Source organism: Macrotis lagotis, chromosome X, assembly GCF_037893015.1.
Source record: "Macrotis lagotis isolate mMagLag1 chromosome X, bilby.v1.9.chrom.fasta, whole genome shotgun sequence".
In the NCBI taxonomy this organism is placed as follows: domain Eukaryota; kingdom Metazoa; phylum Chordata; class Mammalia; order Peramelemorphia; family Peramelidae; genus Macrotis; species Macrotis lagotis.
Window position 1 is genome coordinate 630,042,724 of NC_133666.1, and position 19,342 is coordinate 630,062,065.

A 19,342-nucleotide genomic window follows, 5' to 3' on the forward strand; every position below is an offset into this window, starting at 1 on the left:
TAGAAAGATGGAATGTGGTATTTGGGGAACACTGAAAAGGACAGACTAGAAAGTTGGAAAGTAAGATAAAATAAGACTGGGAAGGTAGGAAGGAGCCAAATTATAAAGAACTTTTAAAGGCCTTGATATTGGGTTCTTTACATTGGATTCTGAAAGTAAAGGGTAACTGGTTTATTGAGTAAGAAGGTGACATGTATGGACATGCTTTTGAGATCACTTTTTTTTTTTTAGGTTTTGCTAGGCAACAGGGTTAAGTGGCTTGCCCAAAGTCACACAACTAGGTAATTATTAAGTGTCAGAGGCCGGATTTTAACTTGGGTCCTCCTAAATCTAGGGCTGGTGCTCTATCCACTGTGCCATCTAGCTGCCCCTAAGATCTCTTTGATGGTTGATTGGAGGATGGATTGGAGCAAGGGAAGAAACAATTCAAAAGCTATTGTAATCATCCAGGAGTGAAATGATAAAAAGGAAAGAAGAAAGGAAGGAGGAAGGGAGGAAGAGCTGGAAGGAAGAAGAAAGGAAGGAAAGAAAGAAGGAAGGAATTTATTAAGGACCTACCATGGGCAGCATTATACTATTTGCTTTACAAATTCAATTTCATTTGTTCTGCATAACAACCCGTTAGGTACTATTATTATCCCTATTTTACAGGTAAAGAAACTGATGTATACAGAGGCTAAATGGTTTCTCCAGGGTTACACAGCTAGGAAGCATCTCAGGTCAAATTTGAACTCAGGTCTTCCTAACTGCAGGACCAGCACTCTAGCTACTGTACCACCCAGCTGCCACCTAGAGCCAGCATAAGGGCATGACTGTGCAAGAGGAGAGAAGAAACAACATATATACAAGAAACATTATAAAAGTAAAAAATGATAAGATCTGATAACACATTTGGATATGTGGAGTGAGTGAGAGTAAAGAGTAAATTAGGCACCAATATTATAAGCCTGAATAGCCAGGAGAATGAAAATCCTCGCTTTGAGTAGAAAGCTGTGTTCTGTTTTGGACATGTTGAGTTTTGATGTCTGTGGAAATCCAGTTTCAGGTGTTCAAAAAATAGTGATAGTGGGGACTGGAGGTTAGGAGAGAGGTGATGGTGGGGGGAGAGAGAGAGAGAGAGAGAGAGAGAGAGAGAGAGAGAGAGAGAGAGAGAGAGAGAGAGAGAGAGAGATGGGTATTGTATTATCTTGCTATTTACACAAAGGGCAGGAACTAAGTTTGCCTTTCATTGTATCTCCAGAATCTACCACAGCATCTGACTCATACTAAGGACTTAACAAATACTTTTTGAATTAGTAAAAGGTATCTTTTATGGATCTAAAATCCTATTCTGCTCTTCTCAGTAGCATTTTAGAACACTTAGGAGAAAATAATAAATTCAAAATGTTTTTTCTCAATACATTCAATTTTGATATATGCATATCATGGAAACAAGTGTAAAGACTATCAGACTACCTTCTGTTTGGGGGAGAGGGCAGGGAAGAGAGGGAGGAAGGGATGGGGATTGTAAAGTTCAAAACCTTGCCAAAAAAATGATTGATAGAAACTACTATTGTATATAATTGGAAAACAAATAAAATATCTATATTTTAAAAAGTCATCATAACTGAGAGGGACCTTTAAAAATCACTGAATCCAATGTTATCATTTTTATAGATAAGAGAACCTACACCCAGAGAAAAGGAAGAATGGGCCTGAGAGAGGCAGAACCTGGAGTCAAAGTCATTTCTACTGACTTTTATGTCAGTGCTCATAGACTCATTGAATTTTGGTCCCTAGGAGGAAATTAGAGAAACCGAATATAGAATATAAAAGTCAGAAGGGCCTTTGAGTCAGTCACCTTCTTGCTATTCCTCACACAAATGTCATCACCCTTCTCTATGCTGTCCTTGAGGCCTTCCCCAGTGCTTGAAATGTACTCCCTCCTTATCTTCATTTCTACTCTTCCTCCTAAATGATGATGATGATAACTACCATTGATACAGAGCAGATAAGAGAAGGCAGTGGATAGAGTATTGGGCCTGGAATCATCTTCCTGAGTTCACATTATGACCTCAGCTAACCAGCTGGGTGATCATGAATGAGTCACTTCACCCTGTCAAATAAGCCAGACAAGAAAATGGCAAACCATTCCAATATCCTTGCCAAGAAAACATCACATGAGGTCACAAAGAGTCAGACATGACTGAAACAACTGAACAACAGCAAAACCATTTCTATAGCATTTTGGAGTTTGCAAATTAATTCTATCCATATTTCAGTCTCATAACCATGTGAGGTAGGAACTACTTACAGATAAGGAAAATTATACTCAAAAGATGAGGTTACTTGTCCAAGGTCACACTGCTAATAAGGATCTCAAGCCAGATTTTAACTCGTCTTCCTGACTCTAAATAATTCACTACAAAATCTGGTTGACCCATGAAATCTTACCCAATCCTCCCCAGTGCTAGTGCCTTACTTTTATTTATTTTGAATATACATTTATGGGTGTATGTTGTGTTTCTCTGTAACAGGGGAGAGGGAATCTTCTGTCTTCAGGCAATATTGGTCTATCATTGTCAAGGAAACTGTAGGCAGAACTCAAAATTTAATAAATCTAGGAGCTTTTTAGGAATTCTGTGTTGTTTGAGAATAATGTTATATCCGAATGACCCTTGGCAGAAAAAAATTTCCTCACCTTTGAGTGTAGAAGATAAATTCAGGGATTAGGAGGTCAGGGATTAGGTCATTTTTGTTTTTGTTTTCTTTTGTTTTTATGGGGGTTAAGTGACTTGACCAAGGTCATATAGCTAGTAAGTATCAAGAATTTGAACTCTAGGACCTCCTGACTCTAGGACTGATGTTCTATCTATATGTCACCTTGCTGTCCCCAGATTGTCATTTTTCTCCTTGTATCCACAGCATCTTATAAGGATGTTCTGTGAAACATAGTAGAAGATTAATAAATGCTAATTGATTGATTGCTAAAAAGAGTGTTGAACTAGAAGGCACCTCAAAGGTCTAATCCAAAGCCCTCATTTTCCAGATGAATAAAAGCTTCCCATTACACCAAGTCCAAATCCAGTAGTGATACCCTCATACCTCCTACCCCAGCACACCTTCTTTGTTTAACAGTTCAGGCCATGAGTTCTTAACTGTTCCTTGAGAGTAACTAAACTTTTTCCTATCTATATATATGTTTTCCACCCTTCCCCCACAATCAGTCAGCCAGCCAGCCAGTCAATTAAAAAAAAATATTTATTTAGTGCCTACCATGTGTCAATCACTGTGCTAAGAAGGGGGGGAGGGTACAAAAAGAGTCAAAAAACAGTTTCTGCCCCTCAAGGAGCTCACAATATAAAGGGAATATAATTAACAAACAAATATATACACAAGTTATATAAATCAGATAAATAGGAAATAATTGATGGAAAACATTAGAATGAAGAGGTTAGGGAAGTCTTCCTGTAGAAGATGGGAAAAGACTTGGGATTTAAAGTAATCCAGAGAGGTCAATGTTGTTTTGTCCTTCATTCTAGAAGACTATGCCATCAGGGAGGTGATGCCATGACAAGCAAGCAAATTGAATTTGAGTGGGGGGGGGGCGGTGCTGTGGTAAGTCACCAGCCTTACTTTCTCCTCTGGAGCCATCTGGGTCTAATATGAATCAGGTCAACTGGAGATTGCCCTAGATGTGAGGCAATAAGGGTTAAATGACTCGTCCAAGGTCACATAACTAGAAGATGTTAGGTGTCTGAGATCGAATCTGAACTCAGATCTTGCTGGCTCTAAGGTTGGTGCTCCATCCACCTGCTACCTAGCCACAGAGTGGAGAAGGGAGGGCATTCCAGGCATGGAAGACAGCCAGAAAAGAAAAAGCTTAGAGCTAAAAGATGGCAAATCTTGTTCTTAGAACAGTAAGAGGTCACATTCCCCACTTCTGTCAAATCTCTCTCTCTCCTTATTCCAAGTTCTTGAAAGCTTTGCCCAGTTATGACCTTCTCTAAGAGATCCTCTCTAGTATTTCCTTCCTTCCTCTAAACCCCTCCAGCTTTGTCTGGGGACCCTGTGCTGACGGTGAGAATTTTAATTCTTATGTGTTTCATCATCACCATCATCATAAAAGCCAACATTTGCATAATGTCCACTAAGTGCCAGGCTTTTGAAGGGCTTTACAGTTATTATCTCATTGATTCCTTAAAACAACCCTTTGAGGTTGGTGCTTTATTATCCCCATTTTATAGATGAGGAATCTGAGGCAAACAGATTAAATTACTTGCCCAGGCTCACACAGCTAAAAAATGTCTGAGGCAAGATTTGAATTCAGGTCTTTCTAAGTCCAGCACTTCTACCCACTGTGCCAATTGACTTCCCCCACACATAATCCCCCCATATTTAAAGACAGGTGCTAAGGGAGATTCTATAGAGCAGAGTTCAAGTCTAATATTTCTATCTCTCCAAAGCTCAGCCATCCCACTTAACCCCATTTGCCTTGCAAAAACCTAAAAAAAAATAAATAAATAAACCCAAAGCTCAGCCATCCAAATGGAACAGAAGACAGAACACATTGACTAGACTGGAAAATGATCTCTTTCTGCTGCCATCTGTTTGGTGCCTCCCATCTTTTCACCTTGGACCATGGCTGGCTGTTCTGACCCTCAGAATATCAAGAGCTGAAAGACCCACAGATCAAGGAATGTTAGTAGAAGAGATCTTAAAACCCCCTTGTTTTACAGAGTAAGAATGAAAACCATTAATTGAGTGATGATACCTTATTGATAGATTGTACTCTGGAATTGCCCACAATCACACATACAAACAAATACACAGAATATTTTCCATGGGCCTTTCAGATGAGTCTTTATTTCAGGTATGCCCTCAGGGCCTGAGGGTGATAAATAAAGTCATTTTAAAGTGCACTTGCCCAGAATAAATACACAATTACGGATATGAGAGAGTGACTGTCACTCTCCCTCCCCTCTTTGGCCTGGAATTCCCCAGATCGGCAAACTCTTATTCAAATCTCTTCTGCCACTGAGAGGGTGGATGATCTTCAAGTCCTTCACATGAAGATCCCCAAGAGGTAGTTTTGAACCCCTAGAAACCAGAAAGGAAGAGGCAGTCTCTTGGCCCCAATCTCTGGCCTAGGAATGATTATATAAATAAATAAATAATGACTGTCATTTCTCCCAACAACTATATGAAGTAAGCAGTGCAAGGATTATACTCATTTTACAGATGAGGAAACTGAGGATCAGAGAGGTTCAATGACTGACCTAGTGTCACACAGCAAATAAATGTCAGAAAAGGATTCAAAACCACGACTACTCTGCCTCTCTACTACTCTTGGACATGTGCACTGTGATGATCCAGAACCACGATGGCTCCCATTGCATTCTACTCTCTCTCATGTTTGAGCCTGCAGAAAACTTCTGGCAGTTAAACTGGGGATTCCCCAGGGCTTGACCGCAAAGTGAGGTGGAGGGTACCCAGGTTCAATAAACCCAGGACATTTCTGCCCACCCTTTCCTCCATCTTCCAAAGAAGACATCACAGTCTCAGTTAATTGGTCGCAGTAAATGTCCCAGATTCTGTTAAGGGCCGTTTCCCAGCCACCCAGAAAAGGCCAAAGGTACTGGTTTCTGACAGCAGTTGCCAATCCAGGAAATCCCCTGCGGGGGTGTTCATTCTAAACTTGAGTCGATCCCCATGATCCAGGTAGATGAGGGAGAACTCAGAGATGGTGACAATGGAAGTGCTGGAAGGACCCACATCCAGAGAGAGATTCAAGAAAGTTCGAGATCCAGAGGGCCGAACCACAAGCCCAGAGACTTCAATGATGCCCTGGCTATAGGCAGGAACCACCACCTGCTGAAGTTTCAGGTGGGTGTAGATGAAGTAAAGCCCAGCAACTCTGACCTCCAGCTCTCCTTTATCATCATCATAATTCATTTGGGGGTCCAGGAGTATACCAGAAAGATTAGGATTGCTGTACCAATTCAGTGTCTGATTCTTCACCAAAACTGTGGGAGGGGCAGGAAAAAAGAGAGTCAGTCTAAAGACAATATTCCCACAACTGCAATATCAAATAATGGCTGGAAATTATGGGGGGTCAGGGGCTCATCTCCATGTCCCACCCTGGAAAGAGACCTGGCCCTAAACCTCACTGCCCTTAAGAAAAATAAGTAAAAAAAAAATAGGGGAAAAAAAGGAGAAAAGGGTATAGAACATAAGAGATTTAGAGCTAAGGGGAGAGAGGGAATAGAATCCATTGAGTCCAACTCCCTCATTTTACAGATAAGAAAACTGAGTCTACATAAGTAACTAGCCCAGGGTCATACAACTAATATATGAAGTAGGATTTCAAACCAGTGCCCTATTCACTATAGGGAAAATGACGAGGTGAAGGAATTACACTTACCATCTTTCATCACCAGCTGCGCATAGGGGCCCTGGAAAGAAGAAAGACAGGTTGAGATCATTTGGATGCCTATGAGGATGTAGAAGATATTTATCTCCCTTCATCCCTTCTGATTCACCACCAGGCTCTCCTTCAGTACACACACACACACACACACACACACACACACACACACACACACACGGATGCATATATGCACTACACATCAAACATACATATCATGCATGCCACATATGCACATATGCACCATATACATATACCATGCATACACATATACCATGCCACGCACGCATACACACCACACACACACAGAGGATCTGATACCACAACCACAAAGGCACAAAATATAGCCAGTGATTAGCCCCTCGAGTCTGTGTCCCTTCACACATCCGGGTCACGCACCCATTTAAAATGATTAAAACCCCACCAGACCACAGAAGGAAGAAGATCTGAGTCTTTAAGGGAAACAAGGTGGATGAGAGAAGACAAGACTGGGGAGGCAGAAAACGAATGGGGGGGGGGGGGTGAGGAGGGATGTCCCTGGGGGTGTCTGAAATAAAAAAAGGGATCCTTTGGGATTGTTCCTCGCTGGTTCTGGGATGGGGAGCACTGAGTTCCATCCCTTCCAGGTTGTATTTGGGGTGCGTGGGGATCAGTGTCCTTCCCTGACAGGTCATGCAACAGAGTTTAGTTTGAGGAAGTGATAGACTACTCTCCTCGAAGGAGGGAGTTCAAGGACATCAAAATCCTTTTATGTGGGAAAGTGAGGAAACTTACAGGGCCCTTTCCTCGGACGATAGGGAAGCGGAGATGCTGTGGTCCTTCCCCAAAGGACACGGTGGGGTTGGGGGGAGGGCGGGGAGCGGGGAGGAAGGAGACAGGAATGCCAAGGCCTTTCCCTTACCTTGGTGGGGAACGGGGCAGCAGAGCGTTCTGTGGAGGTGGGAGACGGGCCAGGGTTCGCCCTCAGAGCCGTGGAAGCGGCCAGCACTCCGGCTAGCAACAACAGCGCTGTGCCCAGGACCCAGTCCAGGGCGCGGCAGGTGCGGGAGGGAGTCTGCGGGAAGCCGGCTGGGTTCTCTGGGTCCGAACCCATGGCGAGAACGGGTCGTGTCCCCGCCGGCCCCGGAGGGCCAGCTTTATCCTCGGGGCCAGGAAGCGTCCCTTTCCGGGGCGGGGACCCGACTCCACACCCCCATTCAGCCCCGGCCGAGAGGGGGTGGGTCCCGGGGAAGTTCTGCTCTAGCTCGGGGCGGAGGAAAGGGAAGTCCTCCGGCTGGGTAGCGCTTTGGGGGTCCCCGTTCCCACGGAGCCCAAGTCCAGTTTAGGCTGGCCGCCTTCCCTGTCCCGCCTGGAAAGAGCCAGAGAATCTAGTGTGTCCCCCCTGTGCTGGCCGCCGCAGGACTCTCACCCTGTCCCTTCTCACCTCTGCCTCCATCTCCTCGCCCGGGCTATTTGGGCCTCTTTCCCTCGCCCTCTCTCGGCTCTCCCACCCCTGGCTGTCACTGGAAAAAGCTTAACTACCGGCTCTGCCGAGGAGGGAAGGGCAGACCAACACCACCCTTGAGGTTCCATCACGAGCAACAGTTTCCTCCGGGCTTAAGACAACAAATCGAAGCTCCGTTATTAGCATTTTCCTCCCCGCTTTCATAAGTCTAGGCTCTCGGCCACACCACAAACAAGGCATTTGAACACACTTTCCAATTTAAGTTCCTTTATTAACGTTTTCGTCACCACTTTCTTAAGTCTGGACAGTCAAGGAGACAAACCCAGGCCTGATTTGGGGCGTTTACAGATTTGGGAGTTTTAAGGGCTGATTGATGATGACATTTGAACAACAGGCTTGGAGCTGATTTCGGGACATCGGGAGGGGACCCCAAACACGCCCACTGGTGTCCTGGGATCCCCCGGCCTCTGGAAAGGAGGGGGAGGGGATGCAAGGGAGAGGAATGGGAGGAGGGGATTGACACAGCGAGGGGCGGAGAGAAAGAGGAAGGACTGAAGAGCCCCCTCTGAACTTCCCTGGAGGGCTGGCTTAGATCAGACTGGTTCTGGGACAAATTTCAACTGTGAGCACGAATTCCGCAGGGAACCACGCCCCCTCCAGCCTTCTCACAGTCTCCGTGTAGACAATCCCACCCCCCCATACACTGGCTTGTTGACTAGGTCGGATCTGGGGAGCTGGGAGGTCCTTTCTGGGGTCCCTCCCCTTGTGACGCAGATAATCCCAACCCCACCCCCCTCCCCAAGTTCCGTAACTCACCACCCACCTCCTTGCCCCGGACAGTTCCCATCAGGACCCAGATCCACTATGAAACTGGGGACTCCAAATTAAAAATCCCCTAGCGAGGAGAAAAGGGAGAGTGGGACAAGGGGGAGGGGGAGGAAACCCTGTTTCCCGTTTAACTAGCCGGTCACAGGGGTTAGATGGCCCGAGAATTGCTCTTGGGCTGACGGGGGGGGGGGGGGGGGGGGGGGGGGGGCGGGACAGAAGCTAGAGGAAAATCGATCCCTGGTCTCTACTGGGTTGTGCTGGTCACCATGGTGAATGCCGACCCCAGTCGTGCTGGGAGGACCAGAAAGGTGGCGGGGACCCCAAGGCCTTCTGGAGTCTGAGTAGAGCCCTTAAAGACTGTGGACGACTTTCTCTTGGCAGTTTGGGAAAAACCTCCTAACAACTTCCCCAAATAATTTTTTAAATACATAAATGCATACTATACAATGGAAATCAATTGTATGAGAATATAATTAGCAAAATATTTTTTTAAAAAAATAAGTTTATGAAATCACACAATGTTGCAAGGACCTAGTAAAGAAAGGGGGAAGGAAGAAATTATTCATTTACAGTTGAACTGTGTATGAAGGACCCCAAAGATTCTGTGTATGGTTCATGTGTCTGTTGGGTGGGACAACGTTTGGGACCGGATGTTCCTGTACTAGGTGTGATTTACATTGTGTGCTCTGTGTTTTCTGTGCATGGAGTACATGTGATTCAGCCTCCTTGAGTGCATATCTGTGTGGTTTGTGGTTATTACCGAACAGCCTTTGTTTTGGAAGACCAATGACATCATGGGTGAAGTCTTAACTTTCGAGTGAATAAGATTTAAGTGAGGCCCAGCTTTGAAAAGACATCATTTAATGGATGTGAAGTGTGTTTCCATGTTTCCAGGCCTACACACAATGTTTACAATGTGCGTGGAGTATGTTGTTAAGGTGTGAGTGGAATGACTGTTGTCGGAATAAGTGTGGCATGTATATTTGTATGTCTAGTTTGAGTTTCTGCATATGTTTCTATAGTATATGGAACAATTTATTCAATAATCATTTCAGTATGCTACAAAGATAAAAGCAAAGCTACCGCTGCCTTTGAAAAGCTCACTTCCACTTTATCTTATGTATTTACGGTGTTTGGAAGAAGTGTGTCCTTGTTGGAAGCTAGGTGGCGCTGTGGATAGCGCACCAGCCCTGGAGTCAGGAGGACTGAGTTCAAAAGTGACCTCAGACACTCAATGACCTAGCCGTGTGACCTTGGGCAAATCACTTAACCCCATTGACCTACCAAAAAAAAAATGCGTTTGTAGGGGTATGCCTGAGGGTGTGTATGAATTATAATATCTCTCCATGTTTCTGGAGTGTATTTGTACCCTACCATGGTGTGTTAGTCGTCTCAGAAGAGTAAATTGTTAAATTTTCAGTGTGAGCATTCTTGCTTCTGAAATAGGTGCCTATTACAATTCAGGGTTTGGTGTTTTGTTCATTTGGATGTTTTTTAAAATTATTATTTAGACTTAAGGAGAAAATATAATGGAGAGAAAATGGTGTATCTACTTGTCACATGTGGCTATGATCTATGAAGCATGTCCATGATTATGGAATCATGTTCACTTGCCGGGTGTAACTGGTTTGCCTTTTTGTAAATGATTTTATGAATGACTGGGACTTCCCCCAGCCTTGTCATGAGGGGGCAGGACTTAGGAAAGAGAAATTCCCACCCCCACCCTCCCTACTCCTAGTTTATGGGGAATTCAACCTTAGTGACTAAGCAATAGAAAGTTAAAGTTTCCTCCTGATTGGTGTTCCAGAGCATTCTGGACAGCTGCCCAACAGCAGTCCTGGGCTTGGAGGTAGGAAGTGGGAGTATGCTGACCAAGGGGAGGGAGGAAATCTCTTCTCAAATTAAAGGAGGGAGTAACAAGAGGAAAGAAGGAATGCTCTCATAGAAAGGAATCACAGGCCACCTAGATCCTGTTCCCCTCCTCCCACATTCCCCTTCACTGGGGAATCTCAATACAGAGAAGGCATGCTTTAAGAAAGGCTCTGTTACCCAAAGGGGGCACCTATCCTCTCAGTACCCTGGCTCAGAACTTTCCAAAAATATCTAGGGCTCCTCTCCTCCCCTTTCCATCTGAGGGGTATGGGAATTCCAGTGTTCATCTCTATACCAACTACTCTCAAACTCCATTATTTTCTACCTTCCTGGTAGCCTACCCCAACATATTCAGAATTCAGACAGCCCACCCATCTCACACACCTCTCAAGCATCTGCTTCCCCTAACTCTGCCACTCTTACCCACATTTCACTCTCTTCCACAAACACCTACATGCACACACACGTGCGCACACACACCACGGGGGGGGGGGGGGGGGGGAAGGGAGATAAAATAATGATAAAAGATCACCTTCACACTGAGGAGATCTCACCAGGTATCCTTATTCTTACACACAGAGGGGACTCAGGTGTCCAGCCCCCACCATTCACATATAAATACATGCATGCATACAGACAGACATATTCACGAAGAAGGATATACAGACTTCTCCCCCATACACATACACAGAAGAGATCCAGAGAAGGAATGCAGATGCCCAGTCCCTAACCTCACCCTTGAACTCCATCCAGGCTCTTCCCAAGAAATACCCAGGAGACCCAGATAACCCCAGAAGAGACTTCACAGGAAGATACTCACACTGTTGTAGCTCTCTGGTAGAGAGCTAAAGCAATCTAAGTATGTACTGCCTCAGCTCCCTCTGGTGGTTGAATGGGATACCACACTCTGGACGAAGGCTGTCTCTCACTGTTTAATCAACTGTTAAGTCCAATACACTGGGTTCTACTCTCAAAAAGTTCACATTTTATGTTATTTAATAATTCAGTTATCCAACTCTTCATGATGCTATTAGAGGTTTTCTTGGCTAAGATACTGGATACTAGGTTGCCTCCTTCAGCTGAGAAACTGAGGCAAAGAGGCTTAAGTGACTTGCCCAGTAATACTACTGGGTCTATACTCTAAAGAAATCATGAATAAGGGTAAAAAACATCGCTTGTACAAAAATATTTATAGCAGCCCTGTTTGTGGAAGCAAAGAATTGGAAATCGAGTGAATGTCCATCAATTGGGAAATGGTTGAAAAAATTATGATATATGAATGTTATGAATACTATTGCTCTATTAGAAATCAGGAGGGATGGGAATTCAGGGAAGCCTGGAGGGTTTTGCATGAACTGATGCTGAGCAAGATAAGCAGAACCAGAACATTGTACACCCTCAGCAACATGGGGGTGATGATCAACCTTAATGGACTGGGCTCAATCTATTGATGCAATAATCAAGGACAATTTTAAAGTACCTGCAACAGAGAACACCATCTGTATCTGGAGAAAACTGTAGAGTTTAAACATAGACCAAAGTCTATTTATTACCTTCAATTTTTAAAAAAAAAATCTTAGGTACTACATAATTTTACTATATCTATATTTTATTTTCTACTCAAGGATATTTCTCTCAACACACTCAATTTCAATCAATGTATAGCATGGAAACAATATAAACAGTATCAGACTGCCTTCTGTTGGGGGGGTGGGAATTGTAAAATTCAAAACCTTACAAAAAATGATAGGTAGAAACTACTATTTTATATAATTGGAAAACAAGTAAAATTTTAAAAAAGGAAAAAGGACAAATATTGAATCCTCAAAACAAAATAGAAATCCTTAAAATAAAAGAGTAATAAAATTAAAAGCAAAAAAAAGTGACTTGCACAGGATCACACAACTACTGTTTGAAGTCATATTTAAATGCAAGAAGATGAGTCTAATTTCAAGCCCAGTGCTGTATCCACCATGCCACCTGCTTCAAACATCCTAATAAAGATAATGCATATAGGAGGCTTCAGTTGCTAGTTGGGCAGACAAAGCCAATGGTTCTCAGAGGGCAATTACAAAGCAGATTGTGTTGTATCATCTTTAATCTTATTTCCCACGATAAAACCATATCCATTTGACAATGATAAGAATTTGTGGTAAGAACTTTTTTTTGAATCTTTAGTAACAGGACAACAGTACCTACAGAGAGACAACTGATAGTTTGGATTTGTATAAAAGTACCTCCCTTGAAGGATGGCTTCAGGGACTAAATTGGTAGCAGTGCTGGTGGTGGGGAAGGAAGATACTGAAAGTCCCAGAACCTTGGATTTTCCTCCTCCATAGTGGCATTTGGTTTTGGTGTAGAGATAATAGAACCCTTACCCACAAATGTTGTTTCCCCTTGTTAAGAGTTGACAGGGCTGGCAAAGAAGCAGGGCAAGGACTAAGAGTAACAGAAATTCTTGGAACCCTTAGATTCTGAATCCTTGGTAGTGCCAAATTAATTAATAATAATAAAATATTGTATGACTTACTGGATAAAGAGTTGGTTTCAAAGTTAAGATTTATATTCATGTCCTATCATGTGTGTGTATATATCACTAACTAGTGATAGGATTTTGAGGAAGTCTTTTAACCTCTTAGTGTTCTAGGCATCTCAGACTATGAGTGACAAAAAAAGGTGCTGACTTACACTGAAAGAGGGGAATTTTCTTATTTGGAGCTTCTTACAATTATGAAATCACATCTAGACCCTATCTCTAATAATGATTATAATAATTAAAATGTACATAGTTCCTTAAAGTTTGCCAAGAACTTTATTTATATTAATCTCATTTGGTTCTCATAATAATTTGAAATATCTGCTATTATTATCTCTACTATATAGATGAGGGAACTGAAGTCAAGAGAGGTTGGGTTATTTGCCTAAGGTTAAACAACTAGTGTATAAGGCAAGATTCAAACTCAGGTATTTCTGACTCTAAATCTAGAAAGAAACGGAGGAATCTACTGGGTTAGCTGCTCAAGAAGCATGTTGCCTGATATCAACTCAGATAATACGCTCCCTTAATGGAGACATGATATAGAGATTTGGCTAAGGAAGGCAGACCTAAGTCAATTTAGATGTCTAAGTGTCTATACTGGGAAACAAGAGGTCTTACTACCTATGTGATTTGGAGCAAATCTTTACCCAGCCTTGAGAGAGCTGCCCTAGATGATCTCCAAGATCTTTCAGCTCGAAATCCTATGACCTTCAGAGACAGAAACATTTAATACCATCCAAAGATATACCACACAAGACAATAAAAAATAGACACACAATGAGTCACTTTTGATTTACATGAAGGTTTGCCAATGTCTGAATCTATGGAGTGTGACTTTAAGGATCAATAAACTCAACCAGAAGCCTCCATATTTTTACATGCCTCTTACCCTCCCAATTCTTAGATTTTTCTCACAATTCACCATGAATCTGAATCCAGTCATCCAGCTCAACCCCTTTGCCAATCTCATTCCCATTCATGTTAGCCCTTCCCAGGAAGTGAGAACTTCTTTTTTGACCTCTGCCCTTCACCTTCCACCATACCCCCAAATGTTAATGAGGAACTCCTCCTTTCTCCATAGACTTATCTGCTCTTCTCTAATTCTTCCACCTCACAGACTCTCAGAATGATAAGGGAGTTCAGAGGCCATTTATATCAATCTATACCTGTTTATATTCTGTTTATAACCAAATACAAGAAAATAACATGTTTTAGATTGAAATACCTTTAAGGTGTCCAAGTGTTAATGACCACCTGGCAGTTGGTAATGAGAAACCGAAATTCATAAAGAGAGATCATGGTTGTATGTTCAGATTTGAGTCATCTGCCTAGAAGTAATCATTGATTCTCTGGGCACTGATGAGATCACCAAAAGAAGTTTTAAAAGAAAAGAGATAGGAGCAGCTAGGTGGCAAAGTGAATAGAATACCTGCCCTGGAGTTAGGAGTACCCGAGTTCAAATCTGATCTCAGACACTTAATTACCTAGCAGTGTGGCCTTGGGCAAGTCACTTAACCCATTGCCTCGCAAAAAACCTAAAAAAAAAAAAGACAAGAGAAAAGATCTGAAGACAGAGTTTTGAGGGGTACCCACACTAAGTGTTCAGTAGCAAAATTGTAAGCAAACAAAGGATACTTGAGAGCTGTAATCAATCAGGAAAGAACCAAGAGAAAGCAGCTTCACAGAAACCCACAGGCTAGACAATGTCCAAAAGGAGAAGGTAGTTAAAAGTGTCAAAAGAAAAAGAAAAGGGAGCAGTTAGATAGCACAGTGAATACAGTGCTGGCCCTGGAGTCAGGAGCACCTGAGTTCAAATCCAGCCTTAGGCAATAATTGTCTGTGTGACCTTGAGCAAGCTGTGTGACCCATTGCCCTAAATAAAAATTTAAAAAAACTCAAAGTAAAAAGAAGATTGAGAAAAGACCATTGGGTTTAGCAGTTAGATTTGGCTGGTAATACTAAAGAGAGAAGTTTCAGCTGAATGATAGGATCCAAGTCCAGATTATAAGAGGTTGAGAAGTAAGAAGAAATAGAGGAAAGGAAGATAGATAAGAGATAGATAAGCCTTTTGAAGATGTTTGACTACAGAAAGAAAAGAGGCAAATTGATGGTTTGAAATGATAGCAAGATCAAATTACTTTTAAGGACAGTAGATGTTGAGTCCCTTTTCTGGACTCCCTCAATCTTCCCAGGCAAACATTGGAGAGGCGGGAGACAAGTACTCCATCAAGATCTCCTAGCATTCCAAGGTCTATTTATTTACCAAAACACCATGCTTAAATACCTTCCCAGTCCCCTAATCTACTCCCACTCCTGTGGCACTTAGTAAAACAAGACTCTGGTGCTCAAGAACACCAGGTGAAGATAATTTACAATGCTCCCACACACAACAGTCCCTAACATCCCCCTTTCTTGGGTTTTTTTTTTAAACAAAATTATTATATAATAAATATCACATAAACTGTAAACAAAAGTTTAAAAATAAACAAGTCAATGGTAAAAACCAATATTCCTAAATTCTTTGAAATATATTTTATCCCCAACTTATAAAGATCATAAAGTTTTCTTTTTCCAACAAAAATAACTTTCAAAGTAATCAAATTCAAAATCCAAACTAAAAGGAATAATTTTTAACTTTACTTAACTATTTCAGAATTTAGATACTAACACAAACACAGAAAACAATTCTTTTATATTTCAAATTTATCAAAGTAAGATTGTCAGACACCCTGGCCAGCACCAAAAGCTCAAAATAAGAAACATTTTCCCACCTCTCCAGGCCAGTGGAGAGAGGTAAAAACATCCCATTGATGATTAAATGCACATAAACACACACACACCAAAATATTAGCCATAAGCACAAGCTTCCTTCAAAAGACAAAATCTAAAGTTCCCCATTCTAGAAAAAAAATCTTCTTTCCCTTTTCTCTTAACTAATTGAACCACGAAGCTTTCCAATCAATAATCTATTGAAAAACATAGTCAATTTCCAACCCACCCCTTCCTCCCTGAACCAGGAAGAAGGCATGGGGGTCCCTTTACTTCTAGATTAAGCTTTTGGAGGGGTCTTGTCCTTGTAGGGAAGTCTGCATTCCATCTGAGACATAAGCTTAAGTTATGAATTTCCAAAATGGAAGGTTTCCCTTCTCCCTCACCCCTCCCTCTGCAGAGGGTGGGAATGGCAGAGAATGAGAGAAAGCCTTTGAAATTACTTGAGATGTTGATAGTACAATTTTGAGTTGCTGCATTTTGTAAACAGTAGTCAGCATCATTACAGAGAGTCAAATTCATTGTGTTGTCAGTGTCAAGGTCTGCATCAGGATCTGCATCAGCAATGAAAGGTCTCTGCAGCCGGTCGAAGGTCTAGGGTCCCAGGTCTCCACCACAGCATAGTCAGGTAGGCAGCTGTGGCCAAAAAGAACAAGCAGGTCCTCTGCATCCCATTCTGGTGCCGGTACTGTCCCTTTTCTGGACTATTATGGTGAGACCCTTTTTTGGACTCCCTTATGCTTTCCCCAGGCGAGCACTGGAGGGGTGAGAGACGGGAGACAGGGGAGACAGGGAAGACAGGGAAGACAGGGAAGACAGGGAAGACAGGGAAGACAGGGAAGACAGGGAAGACAGGGAAGACAGGGAAGACAGGGAAGACAGGGAAGACAGGGATGACAGGGATGACAGGGATGACAGGGATGACAAGGATGACAAGGATGACAAGGATGACAAGGATGACAAGTTCTCCATCAAGATCTCCAAGTGCTCCAAGGTCTCTATTTACCAAAACACCTGTGCTTAAATACCTTCCCAGTCCCTTAATCTACTCCCACTCCTGTGGCACTTAGTAAAACAAGACTCTGGTGCTCAAGAACACCAGGTGAAGATAATTTACAGTGCTCCCACACACAACAGTCCCCAACAAGTAGATGCTTGAGCATGCCTATAAAATAGTGGGGAAAGTTCCTTGAATATATGGAATTAAGAGAAGAGCTGACTCTGGCAAAAAAAAAAAAAGGTCACCAGTTCTTTAGAGACTGGAGAATATGGAGGCTGATGACCAGGATGATAAAAGTCTGCTTCCTGCTCCAAGTTTTTGCACAGATAATGTATAGTTTATAACATGGATGTTCTCTTTCCCCACCTCCTCTAAGATAGAATTCCTAGATTCTTTCTAAGTTCAGATAATTCTATGTGATTTCATTTAGGATTTTCTTAGATAATGCAATAATATATAAGACCAATCTTGATCCCCTAAATTGTAAACTTTGACTCACCCTTCCCAAATTACTTTGAATTGAACACATCATGACTTTCTCCACTGTGGCTCCAATATATTGTCAGATTGTACGTGTATAACTTTTACCAGATTGTTCACTTCCACGAGGAGTGGGGGGATAGAAAAATGATGAACTCATAAATTTTCAAATGGATGAATACTGAAAACTACTTTTACTTATGATTGGGAAAAAACAAAAATTTTAATTAAATTCCTATTTAATTTTTATGCCAACCCAGGATGTATAGAAACCTCATAGGAAAAGCTGAAATGTGGGAGAAATAACTGCTCTTCTTTCTGTCCTATATGTTCTGGTAACTTAGCACAGCACCTCCTCACTGAAATCCAATTCACATGTTTGTCATGGCATCACTCCCTGATGTCATGGTCTTCTTTGAGAATGAAGGACAAATATCATCCTCATATGTTCCAGCTAAATTGATTATCTCTCTCTTCCCTATTCATGACATTCTATCTTGTCCCCTTGTCTTTGCTCAAAACATAGTGCCTTCTCACCTGTCTCATTGAATCCCTAGCTTCCACCAAGTGCAAGCCACTTCCTCTATGAAGCTTTATACCTTCCTTCAATTGCTGGCACTCTTCACACCCAATTAACTTACATTCATTTAAGTGCACTGCGAAATGACTTATCTGGTTACAATAAAATATAAACTCCTTGAAGGTAAGAACTTTCCCCCTTATATTCCCAATGCTAAACCCAGTAAGAATTGAACAAAATGCTCATTTAATTGAATTACATAGAAAGCCAATGAAAGAGAAGTACAGGGATTGACAAATAAAATAGAGATTAGAGAACATAAATTTGTTGTAAAAGTATTTTCACCAAGAGTTTCTCCAACCTTTGCTAGTACACTTCTATTACCAGGCATTTCTCAAATGGGATTTCCTCTCTGTGGAGAGCCAAAGGCTTCCCCACCTCCTCACACAAGAAATTCCCTCATGGGGAAACAAATGTGTGAGACATAGAGAAGTGACAAGAGCTGGGTGTAGGTGGACAGGTCTTGAGGTTCCCAGTTCCTTTTTCCTTTGCCCTTGAAAGAGATTTTCTATCCATTATTTAGGACCCAAGAAGCAGCTGGAGGAGGACCACTGTGGTTGAACTCAAGTTTTCTGTCTGTATAGCTAAGTAGAGATCAATCAGCTTTCAGATTTAGACTCTTGGGTTGTCCCGAGAAAGACATAGAATGATCAGGATAACATTCTAAGATGGGGGGGGGGTGTTTAGTGTCACATGTTCATAATGAGATGAAGTCAAGCCAAGTACACAGACCTGTCCAGAAGGAAGACAACCACAGAAAACAAGTACAAAATGGCCCTGGAGGCAGTTCAAAAAGATCCCATCAATTTATTATTGTTTGTTCTTTATTCTCAAAGAAGACCATAGTATGGGGAAGTGATGCAACTGACATATAATTGAGTTGGATTTAAAGGGGGGGGTCCCTCTAAACTCACTTTGTCTTTCAGAGCCATCTGGTCCAGTGACCAGATATGGATCAGGACACCTGGAGGCAGCGGGAGACCTTGGCATCAACTTGTAAGACACAAGGGAAGACAGCTTGCTTTCCCAGTGATTCTCTGGCACACTTCCAAGACCCAAAGGGGCCCCCCCCACTCCTCCACACCTCCTCCCTTAACCCAGTTCCATGATAAAGGAATGAATATATTTCCAGAAGTACCTGGTCTCATATGTAGAACTGAGATTCAGTTGGGAGAGATATAATAAATGCTTAGTGGCAGAAGGCTCCTATTAACTTTGCTTTTCCTTTCATTTTCATGTCTAATAAACCAAGAGATTGAGTAATCTCTGCTTTGAGTCGGCCACCAGGCGGCAGTCCGGGCTTCTATTATGTAATCAGGAGTTCTTAGGTTGCTGTGTTAACCAACTATTCAACACTGAGCATGTTCAAACCATTCATGTCCCCAATGGCCTTAATTAGATTACTGCCCAGGGTTTTTATCTAA

The 19,342-nt window shown here is 42.3% G+C and overlaps 1 protein-coding gene and 1 long non-coding RNA gene across 2 annotated transcripts; one reads left to right on the forward strand and one right to left on the reverse strand.

Moving 5' to 3' along the window:
• Nucleotides 1-3,248: 3,248 nt before the first annotated feature.
• TNFSF9 (TNF superfamily member 9) lies at nucleotides 3,249-7,715 on the reverse strand (the record flags this gene model as incomplete). Its single annotated transcript, XM_074202171.1, has 3 exons — nucleotides 3,249-6,005; nucleotides 6,404-6,434; nucleotides 7,308-7,715. Coding segments are annotated over 3 exons (900 nt in total), but the record flags the coding sequence as incomplete, so codon positions are not given.
• An 8,715-nt stretch (nucleotides 7,716-16,430) lies between these two features.
• On the forward strand, nucleotides 16,431-19,066 carry LOC141497261 (uncharacterized). The gene is made up of 3 exons (XR_012471268.1): nucleotides 16,431-16,570; nucleotides 17,896-18,041; nucleotides 18,442-19,066. It is a non-coding gene; the product is annotated as an uncharacterized LOC141497261 (long non-coding RNA).
• Nucleotides 19,067-19,342: the final 276 nt, after the last annotated feature.